The sequence below is a fragment of the Colossoma macropomum genome, unplaced genomic scaffold (assembly GCF_904425465.1).
Source record: "Colossoma macropomum unplaced genomic scaffold, Colossoma_macropomum, whole genome shotgun sequence".
In the NCBI taxonomy this organism is placed as follows: domain Eukaryota; kingdom Metazoa; phylum Chordata; class Actinopteri; order Characiformes; family Serrasalmidae; genus Colossoma; species Colossoma macropomum.
The window spans coordinates 37719313-37743096 of NW_023494805.1; the positions used below are offsets into that span (position 1 = coordinate 37719313).

Here is a 23784-nt window from a genome sequence, read left to right on the forward strand (position 1 = left end):
TTTAGAACTGCAGATTTGTGACTCTGAATTACAGATGCGGTCAGTACTCCCTCTGGTGGACGCTCGAGGCTGCATCTCAGTGGCCCAAGAAGGAAAATCTTCCTACTCACAAAGCACTGATCTCAAGTGGAGCGACAAGAAAATCACGCAGAGCCTGAAATACCAGGTAATTTAGACTATTAGGTTATGGTGACACATGAGAGTTACTAATTCTCTCACTGAGCACCTGGACTACTTTTCCATCGCTCAAAACTTTCACTTTATGATTTTATTTTTCACCTAAAGGACGCCAAAAAGGGAAGAACAGGGCCCAACACACTTCAGTTCCTAAGCTGATAGATTCATTATATATGAGGAAGTTTACTGTGACGTGCAGACTCAAGCCTTTTTGTGTGTTCTCGCTGCTTTGAACAGAGAGGATCCAGTGGAGTGCACACTGTCCAGGTGGAGGTGGGAGTCCAGAATGTCTCTCCCAGTCCCTGTCCATCTCACACCCTCCTGGCTCATATGCACACAAACCTCAAAGACTTTCTAGAGCATCATGTCCTCCTGGGGCTGTGTCCTCCACAACCAGTAAGTAGGCACAACTCTGTCACTATTGAATTACATTCCCCATCCACTTTACCAGAACCCCCGGCCTTGTTGTGCCTTGTTCTTCCACACTAATGTTAACTAAGCTGACCACTGAGGTTGGTCCTCCCTAAGCCATCGACGAATTCCTCGAAACAGTTCCCAAACGATTCCAAACTTGAGACAGATTTAAGGTGGCAATGAATTTAAGGTAGCACTGAGTTTAAGGTGGAAGTGAATTTAAGGTAGCACCAAATTTAGGGTGCCATTGGATTTAAGATGGAACTGCATTTAAGTTTGCACTAAATTTAAGGTGGCAGTGAATTTAAGGTGGAACTGCATTTAATGTAGAACTAAATTTAAGGTGGCACAGAATTGAAGGTGGAACTTCATTTAAGGTGGCACAGAATTTAAGGTGGAACTGCATTTAAGGTAGCACTAAATTTAAGGTGGAACTCCATTTAAGGTGGCACTGAATTCAAGTTGGCACAGAATTTAAGGTGGCACAGAATTTGAGGTGGAACTCCATTTAAGTAAAAATAAAAATCAAACTAAATTTAAGGTGGCAATAAATTTAAGGTGTAACTACATTTAAGGTGGCACTGAATTTACAGAGTAAAGACCTGTTGGGACGGGATTAGTTTTACCTGAGGCGGTGGGGTAACGTAATTATTACCAGCGTTTCTCTGTGATTTTGGTCCCATCTGAATGCGCCATGTCAGTCGTTTTTACAGACTGCGCTCCCGATTCAGTAGCGATTCCATCGCCTTTATCTTCTGTAAAACGAGCCATAAAAAGAGCCTCAGGTTATATCAATCTTATATCAATCTTGTGCAAATCGACTGGCTGTGAATTTACAAGCTAATGGCGATGCTACATTAACTTAAGAAAGGTAAATGGTTAGGGTAAACAAAATAATTTTATAATAAATAAATAAAATTATTTAATCTTAGTATTTGAACTTTTCTACTATTTTCTGGAGTGAAAATGGCACATAAATACAATAGCCACTCCTATCTCTGTCATTTACACCAATACTTCTTATCCCATGTGAATCGCTCATAACCATGACAGACATCCTCTTGTAAACTCACATTACCCCACCTCCCCATGGGCTTTAGAGAAATGGTCTGTATTTTATTGCAATTTGTCTCTTTACAGCATTTCAGGAAAAAAAAAAAATATATATATATCACACTTGTTTTAGGTCATTCTAATTTAGAGCATGTGTTACCAGCCTTGTGATAAATTACACCTGTTTTACACCTGAATCACATCGTGAGTTGAGAACAGCTTGTGTTTATACCGACTGTCTGCCCTTTTCAGCTTTGTAGTAATTACTGTACTCCTCACAGGGTCTGTCTTGGTCTGGCTCTCACCGTGTAAACTCAGGAAAGGACCTGCTGTACAGCCGCACCGGTCTGTCAGTGTCCGGTCAGGCCCTGCAGCACAGCACCTTCGTCCTGGCCCTCAGGAACGCCAGCAGCAGCCAACGCAGCAACTACTCCCTGCTCACTGAGGTCCACACTTAACCATACAGTTAATGCATGATCAGTGCTCAGTCTGGTCATACTAGTTGGAAAAATATGTGCTCAAACATGCGCAGTAGCCAGTTCGGTTACATTTCGTTTGGATGGTTCTTTATAGCTTATCTACAAGTTGGATTGACTTCAAGGTTATGATCAGAGGGAATAAAAAGTAATAGTTTGATGAATAATTAGAATGACAGAACTTTGGACACCAGACATGTCTGAAAAGTCCTTCTGAAGTCCTTGATTGCATGTAGAAATGGATGGAATTGCAGATAAGTACTGTACAGGCAGGCACCAAATATGTCTTGGCTAATCGACCACATTTGAGGTTAGGAAAAAAACTTTGTAAATCTGATTTTTCATAGAAAAATAGCTTTAAGTGTAGAGTTAGAGAAAAGGTATGTTGAAATAAACTGATATTAAAAGCTAGACTAGGTGATTTTGTAGAAACCGGAAATGAAAAAAAATCCTACCCCACCCATTTCATAGGGAAGATTTCCACCACTAACCCTTGTAACTCAGTTCCAAGGGGCAAGGTGACACTTGAAAACAAGGGGAAGGGGTAAAAATGCATATGTTGGACTGATACATAATGTAGCTGAATAAGTAGCTAGCTTCATTGGCTACATAATTTAGGAAAATAACAAATTCCTCTATAAACATAAGAAACCAGATAATTACCAGTCCAACAGAAAATTAGCAACTTTGGTGTTGCTTTCCAGGCCTTTCAACTCCCTCAGGTTTTGCCACCATTGGAAGGCCACACCGATGTTGTATTTCAAGAAATATAACACAAAATCTTTCTAAAATAAATCAACTACTCCACCTTTAATTGAATATTTAAGGCAACATGAGCACCTACAGTGGACCATCCAAATAAAGTGTGACCACAAATTCTAGTTTGAAAGAAACTCAAACTAGTGGGTTGGAGTTTTACATCCAGAGGAATGTGACCTTGATGACCATGATATAATCAGGAGTTAAACTGGGCCAGAGCTCACCTTTGGTTTGTGTGTGGTCCAGTGATGCGATGGAAATGGAAATAGTTATAAATACAGTCTTAGTACAGATATTTGAGCTTTGATACACTGTGCTGTGTGTATTGCAGTGGAAGGTCGGTAACTGGAGCGTTGAGCTGGGGGGCAGTGGACATTCCTCAGGCAGGAGCACAGGAATACAGGTTCAGGCCAAACTGGACCGCACTGAGCTCTTCTGGCTGCAGGCCGCACTGGGCAAACGCTGCTTACAGGCTGCTGCTGGACACGATAGCGGTCAGTTTACACTGGAATTCTTTGTTTTGCCTGCCAGGAAAAATGTATTCATGTACAGGATGAGTCAGAAGTTTGGAGGAACCTGGTTAAATGTATGTTGTATGATGCTCATAATCTTAAAGACATATGTAAATGCTAAGTGCTTTAAATATATAAATAATTTGTAATTTGTAAATAGTTGAGCTGATGCCTACATATGAATTTATTCCTAAAAAATATGATCAACAATCATTAAATGATGTGCTTCGTCAAAAGTGGAATTGGTGGAATGTAGTTTGATGTTATTTGTGATTGAGCCAATTAGTTATGTTGCTGTTTGGGTGGATCTAAATAGCTCTGTTTGGCAGAAGGCCAGTATTTCTGATTGGAGTGTTATTACTACAGTATGTATTATTTTAAAACTGGGAAAAAATAATTTAAAGACCATTCAGTAAGTAGCCGTGTCCGAATGTTTGACCGCTACTGTATTTAAGTCAGATCCTTTTCACCTGTGGCTCCTCCTGAATAATTATAGACATATAAGACTAATGTTGAGCCCATAAAATGACGCTTCGTTACACATCTTCTCTCAGATTCGTCTGACGACCTCAGAACAACCCTCTGCTTGGATGGACGGCGCTGGCTGACCCTCAAGGCCCAAAGGGGAGGAAGTGGCATTGAGAATGAGACTCTAGCACTCATCTCCATGGGGATAGCCAATCACAGCCTTATCTTCCAGGCCAAAGGGTGTGAGGAGTGCTTACAGGCGACAGAGGTGAGGCGAAAAAGAAGGTAGAAGCACTGCTCCTCAAAAGTTCAGAGACCTAGATTTCCCAGTTTTTTTTAAATTACAAATGATCGTTTACTTTATCCAACAATAATTCACAGTTTACACAGAGGGCAGTTGACATGTTGCCATTTTCCTTTGCAAGACGTGAAGAAATATCTGACAGAAATGCTACTTAGGGAATAATAACTTAACCCATGCAAAGTTTTATCACCTTGTTGTGACTCATAAGTGCTCAAACCTTTCAGGGGTTTAAACCACATCTGGGCTTTTAACGATAGGTTGGAAAAGAACTGTTTCACAGTATCACCGAATGAGGTGGGTGGTGAAAATGAAAAATGAAAAAAAGCTGAATTTATATTTTGTTCATGTTTTTCTGTGATATTTGTAGAGCACTGAGGTGGTGATTCTCATGGGGTTAGCTTCAGGGAATCAGCGATGGGAGCGGAAAAAAAAACAAACAGCTAATTAGATAATATACACTGATCAGGCATAACATTCTGACCACCTCCTTGTTTCTACACTCATTGTCCATTTTATCAGCTCCACTTACTATATAGGTGCACTTTGTAGTTCTACAGTTACAGACTGTAGTCCATCTGTTTCTCTGCATACTTTGTTAGCCCCCTTTTACCCTGTTCTTCAGTAGTCAGGACCCCCATGGACCCTCACAGAGCAGGTACTATTTGGTTGGTGGATCATTCTCAGCACTGCACTAACACTGACGTGGTGGTGGTGTGTTAGTGTGTGTTGCGCTGGTCTGAGTGGATCAGACACAGCAGTGCTGCTGGAGTTTTTAAACACTGTGTCCACTCACTGTCCACTCTATTAAACATGCCTACCTTGTCAGTCCACCTTGTAGATGTAAAGTCAGAGACGATAGCTCATCTGCTGCTGCACAGTTTGTGTTGGTCATCCTCTAGTCCTTCATCAGTGGTCACAGGACGCTGCCCACAGGACGCTGCTGGCTGGATATTTTTGGTTGGTGGACTATTCTCAGTCTAGCAGAGACACTGAGGTGTTTAAAAACTCCAGCAGCACTGCTGTGTCTGATCCACTCGTACCAGCGCAACACACACTAACACACCACCACCACACTGCAGTGCTGAGAATGATCCACCACCCAAATAGTACCTGCTCTGTGAGGGTCCATGGGGGTCCTGACTACTGAAGAACAGGGTAAAAGGGGGCTAACAAAGTATGCAGAGAAACAGATGGACTACAGTCTGTAACTGTAGAACTACAAAGTGCACCTATACAGTAAGTGGAGCTGATAAAATGGACAATGAGCGTGGAAACAAGGAGGTGGTCATAATGTTTCAATCATAACTTGTTGTTATTATAAGTTAAAACAGTCTCTCAGCAGAGTGGCTGTCGGGCAGCATTCAGCTCTTCTTTTTGCCAATTTTATGTGTATCGACATTACGGGATTATTAGCTAACTACACTAACAGTAGGGTCTAACCTGGCCACCCCATTAAAAAGGTTCTGGCTACATCCCTGCGCTGGGTATGATATTAATAACTAGCAATGCAGCATATATTCATAACAGACATGGACTCCAGAGCTAATGTACTGGCACTGTGAAGTTCACGACCCCTGTGCGTGCAATAATATGAAGAAAGATCTTCTCCAGTGTGTTTCAGGGGGAGTCAGGATGGAGGGGGTTATGGCTAAAATGGGGTAAAAAGAGGACCACCGGTTTAAGGAAACTGTAACTCGTACACAGGAACAGAAGGAAATGGATCTTAATCAGTATTTTGGAAAAGTCAGTGGTGAGGTAACCGTCTGATCATACGCTGTGACTAAACCATGAAAGACACTTTGGTAAACATGAAGCCGAGTGTTCCAAAATATAGCCGATATATTAGCAAACAGCTGTTTTGCATTAGTGGAACTTAGCAGGTATGTTTTCTCCCATAACTGAGAATTAACAGTGCAAATCAATCACTACTCAGAAAACAGGAAGGCCTGGTGTTCCCAAACTTTTGATGAGCAGCGTACCATCCATATATCTGCCATATTCCCCCATAAATGCCACATTTTCTCATTTCTGACCCAAAGCACTTTCTTCGCAGGCACGGCTCCAGCAGCTGGGCTCACACATGAAGAGGAAGCTGCTGGACAGAGTTCAAAGACTGCATAATCTTCTGCTGGACTTCAGGAGACAGGTTAGCGGGAAATGTTCAGAGGAAGCACGAAAACTATATTCAGTGGTCTTCAAGATTTACTGGCTGTTTAGAAAGCTTTTATGGGTTATATAATGACTGTAACCCACTTTTTTAATATAAAAATTCATAAATATGCGTGAGATGTGGCGGCACAAAAAGAAGGCGGCACAAAAAAAGATTCATTGACCGGAAATGTAGAAGAGGTCATAGTGAAGAGTGAAGGTCATAGTAAAGTCCGTCCATTTAGAAACACTCTTACCATCCATTATATTAGAAAGTCCTACCTTGTACTTCCACTTACTTTCTGCTTTCTGAGCTCCAACTACCTTATAGGTCAACCATATAGGTGTACAATCACAGACTGTAGCTAATCTGTTGCTGCAGTTTATCAGCTGCCCTCTCCCCCCATTCATTATTGGTCAGTTTACACACATCAGTGTCAGTCTTAGGTTGAATGTGGTTTCGAGGGGCCAGATGTGATCTTGTAGTGAAAAGGTCTGCGGACAACCATGAGAATTTTGTGCTACATGTAGGAGAGAGCGGACTTATTACAATGGGAACAAACTGATCCACCAACATTAAGGTGTTGAAGATGGTCCACTCATCAACATTATCCAAGCAGCTGTTAGCCCATGGATGTGACTATGCCATGCTGAAGTGAGCATAGCTGAAAAGTTCCCCCAAATGACCAGGTCCCTGGGGAAATCTCCAGTTCGGCTGTTAATATATCATTAAAATATCCAGTGTTTTTATCTATGCAATAAAGGGCAGTTCCAGTTTCATGTATTTTGTCCATGGTAACTTTTGTACTGTAATAAAATATGACAAAGGCCGACTGATAAAATTGGGTACTAACTAAGTACGTTTGTAAACCATGTCAGAAAATCATATAATAGCCTACCAAGATGGCCAGACCCCAAACAACCCCTGGGCAGCTCCAGTTCTGCAGAGACAGAGATGGCCGCTTTCAACACCTACCATATGTTTTATATGGATGGCTGGAAAAGTGACGCAGTTTTGAAAAATGGTGGACTATTTGTAGATGGCATGGTAGCCGCATTGAAGTGCATTGTTTGCCCATACAAATGATCACCTGGTATGATTCAAGTCCCGTAACCCCCCCTGCTTTTAATCCCTGGCCTACCTTTAGTTTTGAAAAGACATTTGTGGTGATGTTGTGGACTCTGGTCAAGTTTTACACAGCAGTATTCTCTAAAACTGAGTGAGTGGTAGAAGTGGTCAGTAGATAGCAGCAGCAGCCCCCTCTGTTGGCCAAAGCAAGTACAACACGAGACGTCCGCCTGTCTGCTCTGCTGCATGTCTTACCTAGGACTTCCTAGTGTGCTTTTAATTCACAGTTAGGCTGTCAATATATCACAAATGTAATGCAAACTGCTTTATCCCAACTTTGAAACATGGTGGTGGCAGGATCGCAGCTTGGGACTGTTTGCTGCTATTAGACCAGGACAGCTTGCCATCTTTTGATGAAGCTATCAATTCTGGATTGTATCAAGACATTTTTCAGGTGGATATTGGGGCATCCATCCATGAACTGAAGCTCAACAGAAGGTGTGTCCTTCAGAAAGACAGTGACTCTAAAAACACCTGTTAGTCTACAAAGTAAGGTTAAAGCAGATGAAATGTTGCATTTTGGAATGATGAGTCCAGACCTTAATCCAATAGAAATGTTGAGGCAGAACCTAAGGTGTCATGCAAGAAAGCCCAACAGTGTAACACAGTTGAAGCAGTTCTGTAAGGAGGAATGGGCCAAGTTTCCTCAAATTGGTGTTTTTTTCTACACAACAATCACTTTTTCAATTCAAATTCATAATAAAATACCTTATGTTTCAACACTTCTGCATGTAAACAGATTGAATCCTCACCTTTGACAGAATTTCTACGCTCGTTTTTGTGAGCTGTGAAGTGAGAAATATTAACATGAAATTGCAGTGTTTATTATTGCTGATGATAACTGTAACTTCTATGGGTAAGAGGCTCGTAGAAGAAGTATGTGACATGTATCTGATATGTGTGCAGGCTGGAGGCAGTGTGGCCTTACACGAGTTGTGTGACTGGCCGCTGCGACTGACCCAGAGGGCCGAGAAGCTGCTGCTGCAGAGAGCGGCCGTCCCATGGAGCGTCTGGACCAATGGATCTCTCCGCCACACGCTGACCCAAAGCCTGCCGCAAACACTCCACTTCTTACACCACATGTCTCAGCTGGTCCAGCAGGAGCTCAGGAGTGAGTAGAGCCCATGGAACTTAGCCGGTAGCAGCACATCTAATTCACTCGGTCCCAAGCCTGGTTTTCCATCTTCTTTCAGTAAAATGTGTTAAAACACAATTTGTGTTGAAGTAATGATAACACAATAAGTCTACTGTTAATTTGAACATCATTTTGAGAGTTTATGGGTCAGTTTCCCTGACCTAGAAAAGGCTTAACCCCTTAAACGTCAGGTTGTCCACATAGAAGAACCCCTTTCATACACATCCACATTGTAAGGCATATTGTTTAGTAATAATAATGCTTATTATTGAATTATAGGCATGAGGAATGGAAGTTAATGGGGCTAATCCAGGACTAAAAAGGCTTTTCATCGGTGACTTACCCTTGACAGACTCCAAAAAGTATCCAGACACCTGCTTATCCAGCACTTTTTCCAAAATAATTAGCAAATTTGTCCCCCCTTTGCTTCAATACCACCTATCCTCTTTTAGGAAGGCATTACTGTAGATCAGGGGAGTCAAACTCAACAAATCTGAGGGCCGGAGAGTGTTTATATTTTAATACACCAAAACATCAACAGCAAAATATAGCCACTTGTAGTAAATCTTCAAATGTTACATGTGAATGCTTGATATATTTAGGCTACATCAGCTACAGATAACTGTTAAATCTCTTTAAATGTCCCCATGATGTAGGTCTGTCAAACCTACCTGTGTGTCTGGTCCCGACACCTAACATCTTTTCTTTCTGCAAGTTCATTCATTCTCAAGCAGTTTCTGAGCTGCTGAGTGTTTATTGTGCTGGTTAAACTGCTGCTGAAACACAGCTGGTGTGTTTGGTGACATGACATGCGCGATTAGGTAGAAAATTGCTGTCTCATAGATTGTTGTTGGGAGTGGGGTGTCTGCGCAAATTACGCTGCAGTGCATGCTGGGGATTGTAGTGCTGTGGATGGGAAATGGGCTAATAATAATAGAAAATCAAAATAATTTCCAGGACCAGATTGGATTGCACCACACGTTACCACACTACTTTTCAAAGTTCAAACAACAAATACTTTATTCACAGCTTACAGTATTTTAGGAACAACATAAAGTTCAGACATGGTAAAAAAGTGTTAGTAAATAATAAGCTTGTCCGTTTATTGAAATTTGTTCTCACATAAACGCTATGAATTTGAGATTTTTAGGGATTTTTTCACAGGTTTCCTGTAACTTGTAAGAAGTTTCATTTTATAGATGTATCTTCAAAGAAATTAGTTTTATATGGATGAAATCAATGACCCCAAACTTTTGAGCAGTAGTGTATTTTTTACAATGTTTAAACATTAAAGAACAGAGAAATCTGAGAAATTTCAGTAGCTTTCAAGTGATGCATCGGACTAATTATTCACCCCCACCTGTAGTTGGGACTTTGAACCCCAGTGTTGCCACAGCCATCTGTAACTGGGAGCCCAAGCACAGAAAATGCCTGGTTGGATGGTCTGGTGGAAAGAGTCTGAGCTAGTACAGAATGTGAGTAAAAAAAATACATTTATTAGTGTTTACCTAACGATTCTGTACTGAGATGCAAAATTGAAAAATATTAGTTAGGAAAACTTTTGATTAAACCAAGACGTTGATAAGAAGGTGAACTCTAGTGTCATCAAGTTAACTCGAGAAAACAGTTTTCTTGTTTTCAGTCACCTTATTCAGTGTTTGGAAATATATAAATAAAACATAAACATACACATTCCACTCTAAATCATTCACAGGGGTGTTTACTGTGCTAGATAATTATTATAGAGATAATTATTAATTTTTTTTTAGCAGTTGCAGTGGTACTTTTCCAAAATCTGGGGTCTGCAGCCCCCTCAGCACCCCAACATTCCCATTTTATTGCAGCTCTGATTAGACCTGCAATAAAACTTTGTGAATTTGTGATATGAATCATCATATTACAGTCTGGAAACAATATATTGAATTATTAAAAAGTATTAATTATTAGCAGTTAGAATATTAATTATTAAAATTATTAATAGTATTAATACATTAAAAATCATTTAAAATAACAAATAAACAAGTTAAAATAAATAAATACATTATTAAAGAAATAATGAGATAAATCTAACATTAATTAAATACATTGAATTATGAAAACTTTAGAATTATTATCAGTTATTATCATCAAAAATCATTCATTATTGTTATTATCAGAATTATTAATTATTATTAGAATCATATAACTGAAAAAAAATACATTCGTCTTGTAGTGTATACCTGTCCTTTACCACAGTATGGGGGTAAAAATAACACACTGGCATTAATAATATATCAGTGTATCTGAGGACGTTCAATTATTAAATTAAACAATAGATGATATTAGATTTTTCTGTGAATTAATATGCGCATATTTGTGAGTTTACGCTTGTGTTGAAGTTATCAGGATTCTTTTATCCACAGAGCCGCTGGCCACACTGGCTGGAGCTTACCACGATGTGACGGGAGAGCGTCTGGACACGGCGTGGCAGCAGGGTCTGGAGCTGTGGCGCAGAGAGTTGGAGGAGCTGCTGCCTGCCATCCTGCACAACCACGAGCTGAGGGTGCCGTCCCTGACCGCTGTCCACACCACGATCGCCGCACTGGACTTGGTGAGACAGAGACAATTCATATCATATCAGAACTCCAGTTAGACTTCTCACTGAGCTGTCAGAGTAACAGAGGGGTGTGAAAGAGCTACATGGTGCCCTGTTCTCCAGGTCAGCCAGCAGACAGTCCACTGGGCCGAGGCCAGGTTGGCTGCAGCGCTAGTGGGGATCCGGAGGCAGCTAGCCTACATGTACAAGTTCTCCAAAAGGTGGGTTGCAAATCTGGACTAAAGTGGCTCGTGTCAGTTGTGTAAGAGCTTAAACTGCTCGATAAAGTCTAAGCAGAATGTAGTAAAGGAATGAAAAATAGCTTTAATCATAATCTCAAATGTGCACTCTTACAAAAAAGAAGGCTCTTCAAGGGTTCTTACATAAGGGCAATGGTGCTGTTTAGAACTATGAGTTCTATATAGAACCATTTCATGCTTAAGTTGTTTTTTGCATGGTGAATAGTTCTTCAGATTTATGGAGAATGTGTTGTATATGTTCTAAATTGCACCAACAAGAGTTCTTATATTCTTACAAAGTCAAGCTGGTAAAGATAGAGGAACCCTTTTTGGTGCTACACTACCACTTAAAAGATTGGGGCCATTGATTTCATTCATGCAAAACCGATTTCTTTGAAGATTTGTGTATAAAATGAATTAAAATAATGTAAACAGTTTGTAGGAACCTGCAAAAATGAAGACGTTTACAATGATAAATGGAGCTGTAAGTGGAATCTGTACAGCATTGTGAATGAACTTATAAAGAAACTGACCTCCACAGTGCCTCATACAACCAAATCTCGCTAATTAAGCATTTATTCGTAGTATTTTTGTATATTTGACAACAAATTCAACAGAAAATTATAGCTTGTTATTTAATAACACTTCCATATTTTTTACCATGTCCTATCCTTATATTGTTCCCAAAATACTGTAAACTGTGAATAAAGCATCGGTTTCTATTTTATAACATTTCAGTCTTCACTGCATGAGTTATTACTGAATAACAATTATTATTATTATCACAAGTGACCCCAAACTTTTGAGCGGTAGTGTACATGAAACGTTTTAAAAAAGGTTCTATACAGAACCACATACAACACACTGATCAATCTGAAGAACTGTCTTACCATGCAAAGGACCATATAAGCATGAAACTTCATTAGCTTACAGTAACCGGCTCAACATGCTACCGGCCCACCTCCCGACTCTCCCGATTACCCACTCTGGTATTGCTTTTAACACAAATGTCTTTTCTTTTCACTGAGTGAAAGTGCTAACACTCCTCACATGGACAGCAGCCCTGTCTCCTCTACCTCACCCTCCTGCTGTTCAGAGAAGGGCACTATAAAATGTTCATGTGCATGCTTGTTAGGGGAGCCCCCTGCTTTACAAACCCCACTGGGGCCCTAACAAAAATGAGCATTACTCAAACAGTGGTAATCAGAAGGACAGAGGCTACTTTAGCAAACTAAAAGGTTTAGGCGCTAAAGAAAAGACTTCATCAATGAATTGCAATGACATTCTAAATCAGGGGTGTCAGACTGGGTTCCTTCTGGGACACAGCTCTGCAGAGTCTAGCAAGGTCATTATGAGCTGAAGTCAGAGCGCTAGACAAGGGAAAACACGAATCTCTGCAAGGCTTTGGCCCTGAAGGAACAAAGTTTGGCACCTCGGGTCTGAATAATGATAAATTATTAATTATTAGTAAATTACTAATAAATATAAATACATATTTGCGGTTATTAGAGTTATCCAGGCTCAAGTGCAGCCTCCACAAGGTGGGGTTATATGACAACTAAGCCTCCCAAAGTAAAAAATGAGAAATGTTCATTCTTCATATAGATTCACAAAAGTTCATACAAGTTAATTAAAAAGTTATTATAGATGACGTAAGTAAAATATATCAATTTTACTGTACTCATACTTACTGGAACAGTGTATAAACTTTTGATGTCCTAATCGGCTGTGTGTCTCTGCAGTAGCGAGGAAGTGAGACTGAGACTACCTCTGCCACAGACTCCCTGGCCAAAGGGCTCAGTGTCCGGGGTGGTGGAGGTTCTACTGGAGGAGTTCCTCCTGAAGCCCCTCTTAGCACTGAACTCAGCCAGCCTCACTGCTGAGCTCTACAGGATCAAGAGGAGGTTGATGGACAGTCCATTCAACCGTGAGTCTCTGGATGTCTCTCTAACCACTTGTGCTGTTCTCACTGCTGCTGCAACGAACAAGCTTCATCTAAATTCCTCAGGGATTTTAATGATCAGCCTATGATAGAGGACTTTTAACCAGGCGTGTCTTTAGGATGTAAACTGTCCTATCAGTATCCTGACTGCACTGCGGACCATAGGAGGAAAAGTCTTCAGTATCAATCTGGCTGTTTTTCAGGATTAGGGAGTTTCTACTTTTGAATCTTCGTTCCTCTTGATGGTTCTCGAGGGGTCAGCAACATGCGGCTCTTTCACTGCCCTGTTGTGGCTCCACAGCGGAATTAGCTTTGTAGGTAAAAATAAAATAATCCTGCTTTGCAGTAAAAAAAGGCTCTGCTGATCGTTCAACACAGTTTTAACACTCAATGGTCTTAAACTCTGGAGTTAATGTAGAACTGCTAATTCACACTTTAACCTGCGCAGACTGCTGGTCACTATAGCAATGCAGACAACATGCCAAGCTAGTATCTAACGAAAAGGCAAAGAGAAAGATCTGCAATGAGAAACTGTCAAACACTAAAACGTCACAGAGCTCAAGTCAGCTGCTCATTCGCCAGCTTCCTGTTCAAATTTTTTCCGTTCCACCTTAAATGGTGCCGCAGATACATTCTGGTGCCTCAGGCACCAATTAAGGTGGAACAGGAATATACAAAAAAAGCTGGCGAATGAGAAGCGACTTCAGCCTCGTAAAAATCAAACACTGAGGGACATTTTACAAGAAACCGTTCTACTTTTGAGGAAAAGTTTCCTGCCGGAGATGCGAGAAAAGCATTATTTTTAGCCTGTACTAGTACATCAGCACTTACTGAGACATACTTTCAGCAAAGGTGGTAAAATGGACATAAAGTGGCTCCCAAGGTGGTTTGATTTTTGTTGAAAGGACAAAATGGCTCTTTTAACATTTGGGTTGCTGACCTCTGCAGTATCGCCTTCAACTTGCTTATTAGAGGCTGGATCCATGTTTCTGGAAAGCAGTTTTGGGACAATGTCTATTGTAAAAAGGGCCATTCTTAAACAGATTAATTGGAAACTGGATTGAAATGATGAAACTTGAACCCTGCATGGTTAATCTGGTCACTCACTGTTTTTAAGTCCATTCTTTTGCACTCGTTTTGTGTTTTGTTTGTGTTTGTGAATTCTTTATTTTAGACCACTTTCCCTGATATATCTCCCCCCTGTCTAGATCAAGCATTTCTGGTAGCAGATGAATTTGCAGTATCGTTTGATGGACACCTGTTGGAGCTCCCAGCTTCCTGCGATCTTATCTTGGCAGCTGATGTCCAAAGTAACACCTTCACCATCACTCTCAAAGCTAGCCGGCCAAAACAGCGCTCTCTAGTGGTGCAGCTGAAAAACACCACTGTAATAATCCATCCTAATGAACAGGTATGTGTGCAAAATAAATCCACCCACTTTATTCTGTGTAATAAATGTCCACTCATCTGTCACTTTATTAGGAACCCCTCCCTTGTAGCTCCACCTTGCTAGTGTTCAGTTAGGGACTGTATCTGTTGATATATTGTATTAGCCATACTCTGGGCCTTCAACAAAGGTCAGTTTCTGACCACAGAGTCAGTGTCACTGCTGAGAATGGTCCACCACATGAATAATACCTGGTCATCACATATGGGCTACAGTCTGTAATTGTACACCTATATAGTGAACCTGTAAGGTAGGTGGAGCTAAAGTGGACAGTGACTAGAAGTATAAAGTAGCTGTTTTGAATAAACTGGACTTTAATCTTCTGTTATCAGGTGGAGGTTGACTGCCGCAACATACACCCACCCTTCACTAACCCTGATGTGGCCATAATGAGGGAGCTGAATCTACTAACGGTGTCCAACAGAAGAGGACTGTCGGTGTCATGTGACCCCTATCTGAACGTGTGCAGTGTAACTCTGGATGGCTGGCTACATGGTGAGATGGCTACTTGTTGATGTTCCTCTGGACAGTTAGCGAATTAGTTGATTCTTACTTTTTACCATATCAAATCTCAATCAAAAGCAACTACATAGAATAATATACAGAATATTAGATGAGTATGGAATATTAAATAAACCTTTTTCTCATCAATTATGATGTGTACCATCTGCTTTATTAGCCCTCTGGGGTCTAAGAGCATATCGATGTTTGTATATCCTGCCAATTTCGCCTTTAAAGGCACTTACACTTAACATGATACTCATGTGTTTCATATCAAAATGCTCCAATATCTTCTTCGTGACTTTCCAAAACTGCTGCAGCAACTTCAGCGGCTGTAAACTCTTTACACACTATTTCACATGTGTCTCCGATGTGGACTTTATGAAGAATGAAGGATTTCTGGAATGATGGGTCAGTCCTTAGTGATTTCCTGAGCGTTCATTGGTCAGTTTTACACAAAAATGTAGACGGACACACAAAATGTATTAGTTATAACAGTGAAACACAGATGATGTGTATCTCAGCCCCTCTTCACAGGCTCATAACCCCAGATATGAGTCACATACGATCTCGTGATGAGATGGAATGGAAAGAGTGACTGTACAGATTCAGGAAATGTTTTCTTGCATTATCACAAAGATAGACAAACATATATAGAAACATTGAGAAAATTTAATGCACGGGCGCCTAGAAGGTTATACTATATAGGTGTAGAGTTATAGACAATTACCCTAACCCTAACCCTAGACTGTAGCCTAGTGCACGTGTGTCAGGCTCCAGTCCTCACAGGACAAAACACTGCAGACTTCAGCACCTCATTAAGAACACCTGATTCAGCTCGTCAGCTAATTAGCTAAGCCTTCATGAACTGAATTCAGAGCATTATATGAGGGTAGATGCTAATATCTGCAGAACTTTGGCCCGGAAGGTAACCGGGTTTGACCTGCCTGGCTTAGTGGCTGCCTGACCTTTTTTAGCGCCTTATGTGCAATTTCACTTGCTGCCCCATCCCATCCACAATCCAGCTTTCTTGGTGATTGTCCCTACTATGGGTATTCCAGAGTGCAACATAATGATTGAGGAAAATTTGAAGCAATCATAGCGATGTAGGGGATTGGGAATGTGGCATCTGACAGCAGCCAGTAAACGTAATTTAATGGAGGAGGATAGTGGGTACACACATAACCTGCACAGTCTGAGGAGCTTCTGTGAAGAAATATGCCAGTACCACCCCTTACAGGTTGCCACCCTAGGCAATATGCGTGGAACCGTCATCTGGTAGCATGCACAGTTTGTCAACCGTCCTCTGTCTCGTTCATGATTGGTCAGGTTCTGACCTCCGAACCACTCTTGACCAGATATTACTTTGACTGCTTTATATAGTGACTGGTAAGTGTTTTATTGATGGCATAAAATAGCCAAACCATAATGGTTGGTTTGGGGGACAAGAAGACAAACGAAACATGGTTCCCTATGGAAAAAAGCTCACAGCTGTGGTGACTGGCTGCCCTGTTTTATTCAACGTGCTATACGATGCTGTACCAGGCATGTCAAACTGGGGAACTTCCAGGCCAAAGTGCTGCGGAGATTAGCGTTTACCCTCATCTACCGCTCTGAATTCACTTCATGAAGGCCTTGCTAATGAGCTGATAAGCTGAATCAGATGTGTTTATTGAGGCAACATGTTGAAGTCTGCAGTGTTTTGGCCCGCGAGGACTGGAGCCTGACACGTATGTTATACCATCACGTTCATTTTGATCCAGGTCAGCCAGTCTTTCCGGCTGTCGTAGGGTGCCTTTTGCTTGTTGCACTTGTTGACAAACCTCTTAAGTTCAGTTACACATCGTCGTCTAGCTCATTCTTTTATCTTGGTGCCATTAGGGACAGCCAGCGGACTTCTTGGCACCAATGACAACGAGGCCGGGAATGAGTATCCTTTGCCGGACGGCTCCCAGGCCCAGAGCTTGGCTGAATTCACTGACGACTGGCAGGTAAGAGCCCCTTTAAAGAACACCACAGATGTTTAGCACATGAGACTGAAGGGCAGCCAGAAAGAGTGGCCATATGGCATTCCACTTCCACTTTGTGGTGATTACAAGAGGCGATTACAAGCCGTGAGTCATGTTTCTATTGCTGACACAATCAATCTCGGTCCACTGTTCCATTATAGGCATGTTTTTCAGTGTCTAATTTTGGACATTGTTTAATCTAATGCAACTAAACAGTTTAAAGTGCTATCATGCAGAGAGTTTATTTTTTGTGTTTAAAACAGAATACCACAGGGTATTTCACAAAGCAGCTTTTCTCGGTAAGATGGATAATTTAAGCCAGAAGTGAGATTTACAGTTTTTCCCACACCCTGGATTTACTTGATCAGCCGAGGTGTGCTTAGTGTCCAAAGTCTTCTTGTTTAGTTTTGCACCGGCGCTACCAGGCTTATGTAGAGCTAATGTAGTAGTAAAAGAAGGCTATAGCCACCATTTAGCCTTGTGCAAACGACATTAGCCTCATATCTAAAGAAGTGAAAGAATAAAGAAGGAAACTTTTATTAGGAACCACCAAACATGGCTTGGCTAGCCGCCTCATGTAGCCCAGGGAGGAAACCGTTCATTTGATTTTTGGTCAAACCAAAGCTTGAGCGCTTGATTTGTGAGATATACTCAGGTATAAGGGCAGGAGGCTTTAGTGTAGGAGTCATCTGCCCAGTAGTTGCCTGCATGTAAGGTATGCATAACAACACATGCTTAGGTCATGGCTGTGTGTGTTGCTCTAGGCCAGTTCCAGCTGCAACGGTACCAGATCTGGGACCTGCCAGAAATGGACCACAGTGGTTCCATCCTGCACACTCCTCTTCTCCTCCGTCACTTCTCCCCTCAGCCCCTGTTTCAGAGTGGTAACTATCAGCCTCTCCTGCTAGCTGTTAAATGGCATTTGATCCAAGTGCCACACCTACCTTGTTTCTACACTCATTGTCCATTTGATCAGCTCCTCGTACTGTATAGGAACACTTTGTGGTTCTACAATTACAGACCGTAGTCCATCTGTTTCTTTGTTACCCTGCTCTTCAATGGTCAGGACCCCCACAGGACCACCACAGGACTGCTGTGTTGTGCTGGTACATGTGGATCAGAGACAGCAGTGCTGCTGGAGATTTTAACATTGTGTCCACTCACTGTCCACTCTATTAGACACTCCTACATTGTCAGTCCACCTTGTAGATGTAAAGTCAGTAGCTCGACTGTTGATGCACAGTTTGTGTTGGTCATCCTCTAGTCCTTCATCAGTGGTCACAGGACGCTGCCCACAGGACGCTGTTGGCTGGATATTTTTGGTTGGTGGACTATTCTCAGTCCAGCAGTGACACTGAGGTGTTTAAAACTCCAGCAGCACTGCTGTGTCTGATCCACTCAGACCAGTGCAACACACGCCACCATGTCAGTATCACTGCAGTGCTGAGAGTGGACAGTCTTAGAATATACAGTGTACACTTAACATCTGACCTACTTCATCAGAAACAATTACTTTGTGCTTCTATTCACTGGCCACTTTATGAAATCCACCTAACTTATAGGTCACTATGTAAGTGTACAGTTACAGACTGTAACCCATCTGTTGCTGCACAGTTTATCACCCCCCTTATTATACCCCATTCATCACTGGTCAGTTTCAGACCAAAGGACCGCTGTTGAGCAGCGTTATCTGGGTGGTAGATCGTTCTCAGTGCAGCAGCGACACTGACATTGTAATGCATGTGATGGTATCAGGCACAGCGGTGTGGCTGAAGTTTTCCGTCATCCACCACCCAAAACTATGCAGCCAAGAGCAGCTCTGTGGTCAGAAACTGACCCCTGATGAGAGCTAGAGCAATGATTCTCAAACCAGGCCCAAGGGCTCTTCAGGTGGTCACCATTTTGGTTCTATCCCAGCCCTGAACGCATAGGGATGGAGAGACAATTGTACAGCAAGATGGAGGTTTCAAATAAACTGAATATCAGTATATGATTAGTAATACAGTCATTTAAGGGTCAGTAACAAAGTTTTAAAAATTTGCATATATCTAGATCTTAAAATAGTGAGTGTTATCAATGGTTTTAAGTGCCTATTTCAGTTATTAAAACTGCTGGTCTGGTTGCACCATTTGACATTTACCGGTTGTGCCACCTGACTTTTCATACTAATTTCAAGTGAAATTACTTAGACATCCTTACAAACCTTGGTTCTTGAGCTTGAGTTTATACTTAATTTTTTTTTTCAAATAAATAAACATTATTAATAACCATTACACATTTTCATGTTTTTTAAGAGGTCAGACCACCTGACATAAACTGATATTTCATCCAAAATTTGACCTTGGCATTGCATCATAAGGATCCCTTGGACATGTCAAAGCATGTAAAAGCATGTCAAAATAAAAGTCCTTTGGTTTTTCTTGACATTTGAGATAGTTGAGAAATTTAAGGTTTTTCAGTACTTCAGAAGTTTTACAACATGGTTTTTATTTTTAAAGTTTTCAAACATAAAATCATGTCAAACTGTTTATTTAGGATTTTATATGACTACGTTACCTTTTTTTCATAGTTTACTTAATCAGCATATATGGCTGGGACGGTTGCACCACCTGACATTTTTAGACTTTTGGAGGCAAAAAAAAAACAACCCTGAAAATGAATTGTATATGGATTCACTGAAAATTGTTTTACATTAAAGAGGTATTGTTGAATAATTCAATAAATGTCATGTATTTATTAAATTATGTTTTGGAAGAATAAGGGACATAAAAAATGCTATGTTAATAACCCTTAGTTGACAGTCTGTGGTGTTTTCTGTTATTTAGTGATGTCATCATGTCCTTTCTCTCATTCTCAGATAGACCCTGAGCAGTTCCTTACAGTTTGTGAACGAAGACATTGTGACTCTGTAGATGCGTCCAGAACTACTCTCTGCAGGCTGGCTTTAGCCTACGTTCACTTGTGCCATAGAAACTACGTTCCTCTGGAGTTGCCCATACAGTGTGGTTAGTATCCTTATTACCCTCCAGGTTTACAGCCGTTTGTGTGTTTGTATATGTATATGTGTGAATGCAGTGCACTCACTGTCCACTTTATCAGAAACCCTACCTTGTACTTCCACTCATCGGTCCCTTTATGAGCTCCACCAACCCTACTGCACCACTACTTGCATGCAGAATTAGCTGCAGCCCAACTGTTATTATGAGCAATACATCAGTCACCCTCATCACCCAGTTTCTGACCGCAGGACAGCTAGTAGGGTGATGGACCATTCTAACACTGCAGTGACACTGACATTGTAGTGGGACACCTTACCATTCACCTACTGTTTCAGTGTCACTGCTAGGTTGGGAGTGGTCCACCACCCAAAAATATCCAGCCAAGAATGGGTTCCAGGAGGGCTGGCACTAACATGCTTTCATCATATGTAACCTGAGCTACGCTCAGCCCTGCCAAACATTTATTTAGCCTTCTATTACACGATGTTGCCTCAGGGCAACAAACATTGTTCTCACTTTACAATAACATTATACATATTTAACAACAACATAGGGTTGACAATAAAGGGCAGAGTTCAAGTAAGTCAATAAAAAGCATGTATCTAGTCATACTGTCTCTTAGTGGTCACTTTTAAACATTTTTTTAAACATTTAATATAATTTAGTTATTCAAATTTGCAGAAATATGTTTGCTGCCTAGAAGCTACATTGTGCAACAGTGGGATGGATTTAGCGAGTCACAAGTTAGATCTTACCGCTTCAGGGAACGAGGATCTATATCATTTCATCCCATTGCCGCACAATGTTGCCTCAAGGCAACAAACACCAGACGGACCACTACACACGTTGTTATTTAAAAAAATATATTTAATAATCAGGTCCATATTATGCAAGAAAAGTGAATTGATTATTTTGTTTTTTAAATTGCCCTCTAATGCATGCAGTAGAGGGTTAAACAGAAACTGTGGTGGGTTGAACATTCTGTTGTGTTATGTAAGCAGCTAAGAGGGCCATTCTTGGCGTCATTTTCTTGGCTGCTGAAATGAGTTTAAATATGTGTTAAATACTCCAAAATACGTCTTCTAACATCTTGAATTGTCGCATTCACCAAGCTGCATCAGCTGCATTTGTAGAGGACTGTATTTTTAGTTCGACTCGGAAACCGAAGCAAAACATTGCGCAGCGTTTTGAGATTGAACATGCCCCAGGTGTAGGGATAACTGGGGCAGCTAAAAATCTAGTGCCATCTAGTGGGTAACTATGTGATGTGCATTGTTACTGTAGTTAGTACTACTAGGCTATGCCTACATTCATTTGTTTAACCCCTTAAAATCCCAGGCTTATTACACACTAAGGCTTATTATTCTGTAACAACAGGGACTTCAGTGCAAACTGGCTGAGCTACTCTTAGGTTATAGAAGTGTGTAATAAAAGCAGGCCCTGGCCATTTGAGGGGTTAATCGGAACACAACTAGCTAGATTTCTCGACTTGCTGTGTCAAAGCTGTTACTGTTGATGACCACAGGTGATTGTTCAGTCATGGTAGAGCCAAAATAATGTTATTCAAGAACGGATTTACAGTGCATTTCTGGACATCGCTGCCCACAAATACTGTAGTTTTGTAGCTTTAAGAGAAATCTTTGTTTATGCCAACAAGGCTCCATCATTGCCCCCTGAAAGATTTGGCACAATTAAGCTACATTAACTGCAGATACCTATTAAACCTCTTTAAAGCCCCCAGGAGGTAGGTCGTTTAACCCTACCCAACGTACTTAATCTAGACATCTGCCATCTTTGCTAGAAGTTCATTCGTACTTAGGATCAGTTTCTGAGCTGCTGTGTTAGTATTAGTAGAACTACAGCTGAAAAGCAGCTAGTGTGTTTAGTGACATGAATGGTATCCCTTAGATTGTTGCTGGGGTAGTGGGAGCGCACATTACATTGCAGTGCATGCTGGGGATTGTAGTGCAGCGGATTGTGAAACAAGTTAATCAAAATAATTTCGAGGGCCAGATAGGAATGTGCCAAAGGCCTGATTTGGCCCACAGGCCTTCTGCGGTCTAGAGGATGGCTAACACAAACTATCACCAGATGAGCTACAGACTCTAGCTCTACCCCGGCAAAGTGGAGCTACACATTGGGTGTTTCTAATAAAGTGGCCAGTGAGTGTAAATGAGAAATGTTACCAATTTGCAGTTATTTTTTCTTTTATTCGCAGCGTAAGGCCGCTGTGAAGCGCTCGCCTCAGCTGAACACGACGTGTCCACTGACCTGAGCTGTTTCACATAACATGAGCCTCATTCACATCTTTCCTACTTTGCAATTTATCTGATTCATGGACCTTTTTACTTTTTTACATTTTATTTTAAGCTTGTATCTGACCTCAGCAATGAGTTTTAAAGCGCTTCTAACCTTCTAAAGTTACTACATATTTAAGACAAATTTCAAGAGCTAAAATCTACCGCTTGAGGAAATACTTTTAGGTTTAACAGGGTTTCTACAACTTTGACCTCACTACACGCAAATGAATGTGAGCACGGTTTTAACCTCGACTTGAAAAACATTTAAAGCCCTCAATAAAAACAGGCCAGTGCATTTTTCCCGTTCTGGACCTGGCCTGAGGCCAATACAGACTTAAGGGTCGTAAAACGTGAAATGTAGTGAACGGGACTTATGACTCAGATTGATGTCCAGTGGCCCTGATTACGGAGGAGAAGACATCAGGAACTCTACCTGTCAGATCTGGACTCAGGCTGTGTGGAAAGAGAAATGCTTTTAGTGATATTTTCTGGCAAAGTTAATTGTTAACAGTACATTTCTTAGCAAGTGAAAATGTCTTTCAGGCAGTGAATCTAATGTGAAATAGTGAAGATGCCTTGAAGATACTAAATTTAATATTTCTCCTAATCCAGTTTACACTTCTGTAACACTTTGCATGTATAAACGTTGGTTTAGTTTCTAGACATTTATTTTAGGAAGTTTTTTATACATGCTAGGTTACAAGGTAATAAATTGAGCACAATAGGGGAACAAAAGGAGAGACAAAATAATTAAAAGAGGATAAAAAGTGCTGGGGCAATGATTTCTTTTTTTTTTCTTATTTTATGGTGGCTTTTGTGTTGTAAAGTGCAATAAAATGATTTGTACACTGACAGACTTTTTGTTGCAAATCTTTGAGAAAGGCCATCAATGGCAGTGCAATGGTACTGATTTCAGACTACGCCATTCATACACAGGTGCATCCTGTAGCCTGCACTTTCCCCCTTTTCCACCACTGTGTGACGTACAGTCAGGTCCATAAGTATTTGGACAGTGGTGTAATTTTGGTAATTTTGCCTTTTTGCACCACCATAATGGATTTGATATGAAACCGTCAAGATGTAACTGAAGTGTAGACTTTCAGCTTTAATTCAAGGGGTTTAACAAACATATTGCATTAACAGCCATTTGTCCAAATGTAATTGGACAGTTGGCAGTTTCATGGCCAAGTGTGGCTG

The 23784-nt window shown here is 41.0% G+C and overlaps 2 protein-coding genes across 2 annotated transcripts in view; both read left to right on the forward strand.

The window, feature by feature from the left end:
* The window catches only part of LOC118825423, a 35149-nt gene extending 34974 nt beyond the window's left edge, over positions 1–175 (forward strand). Inside the window, exon 33 of the mRNA XM_036596008.1 lies at positions 35–175. Coding sequence (XP_036451901.1) covers positions 35–175 — 141 coding nt within the window. The remainder of the gene's footprint in view (positions 1–34) is intronic.
* Positions 176–2168: 1993 nt separating this feature from the next.
* On the forward strand, positions 2169–23370 carry LOC118825424. The gene is made up of 14 exons (XM_036596009.1): positions 2169–2228; positions 3211–3373; positions 3946–4127; positions 6217–6309; positions 8347–8551; positions 10978–11165; positions 11274–11371; positions 13132–13316; positions 14540–14742; positions 15111–15273; positions 17161–17270; positions 18053–18172; positions 20146–20293; positions 22506–23370. The coding sequence occupies exons 1-14, from the start codon at positions 2169–2171 to the stop codon at positions 22508–22510; spliced, it is 1923 nt and encodes a 640-aa protein (XP_036451902.1). The 3' UTR covers positions 22511–23370.
* Positions 23371–23784: the final 414 nt, after the last annotated feature.

Bases quoted from the DNA above. Each gene is read 5' to 3' on its own strand.
- LOC118825424 (XM_036596009.1), top strand. From the start codon at position 2,169: ATGCGCAGTAGCCAGTTCGGTTACATTTCGTTTGGATGGTTCTTTATA. The intron at 4,128-6,216 runs GTGAGGCGAAAA...CTTTCTTCGCAG, and splicing joins AGTGCTTACAGGCGACAGAG to GCACGGCTCCAGCAGCTGGG. The intron at 6,310-8,346 runs GTTAGCGGGAAA...ATATGTGTGCAG, and splicing joins TGCTGGACTTCAGGAGACAG to GCTGGAGGCAGTGTGGCCTT.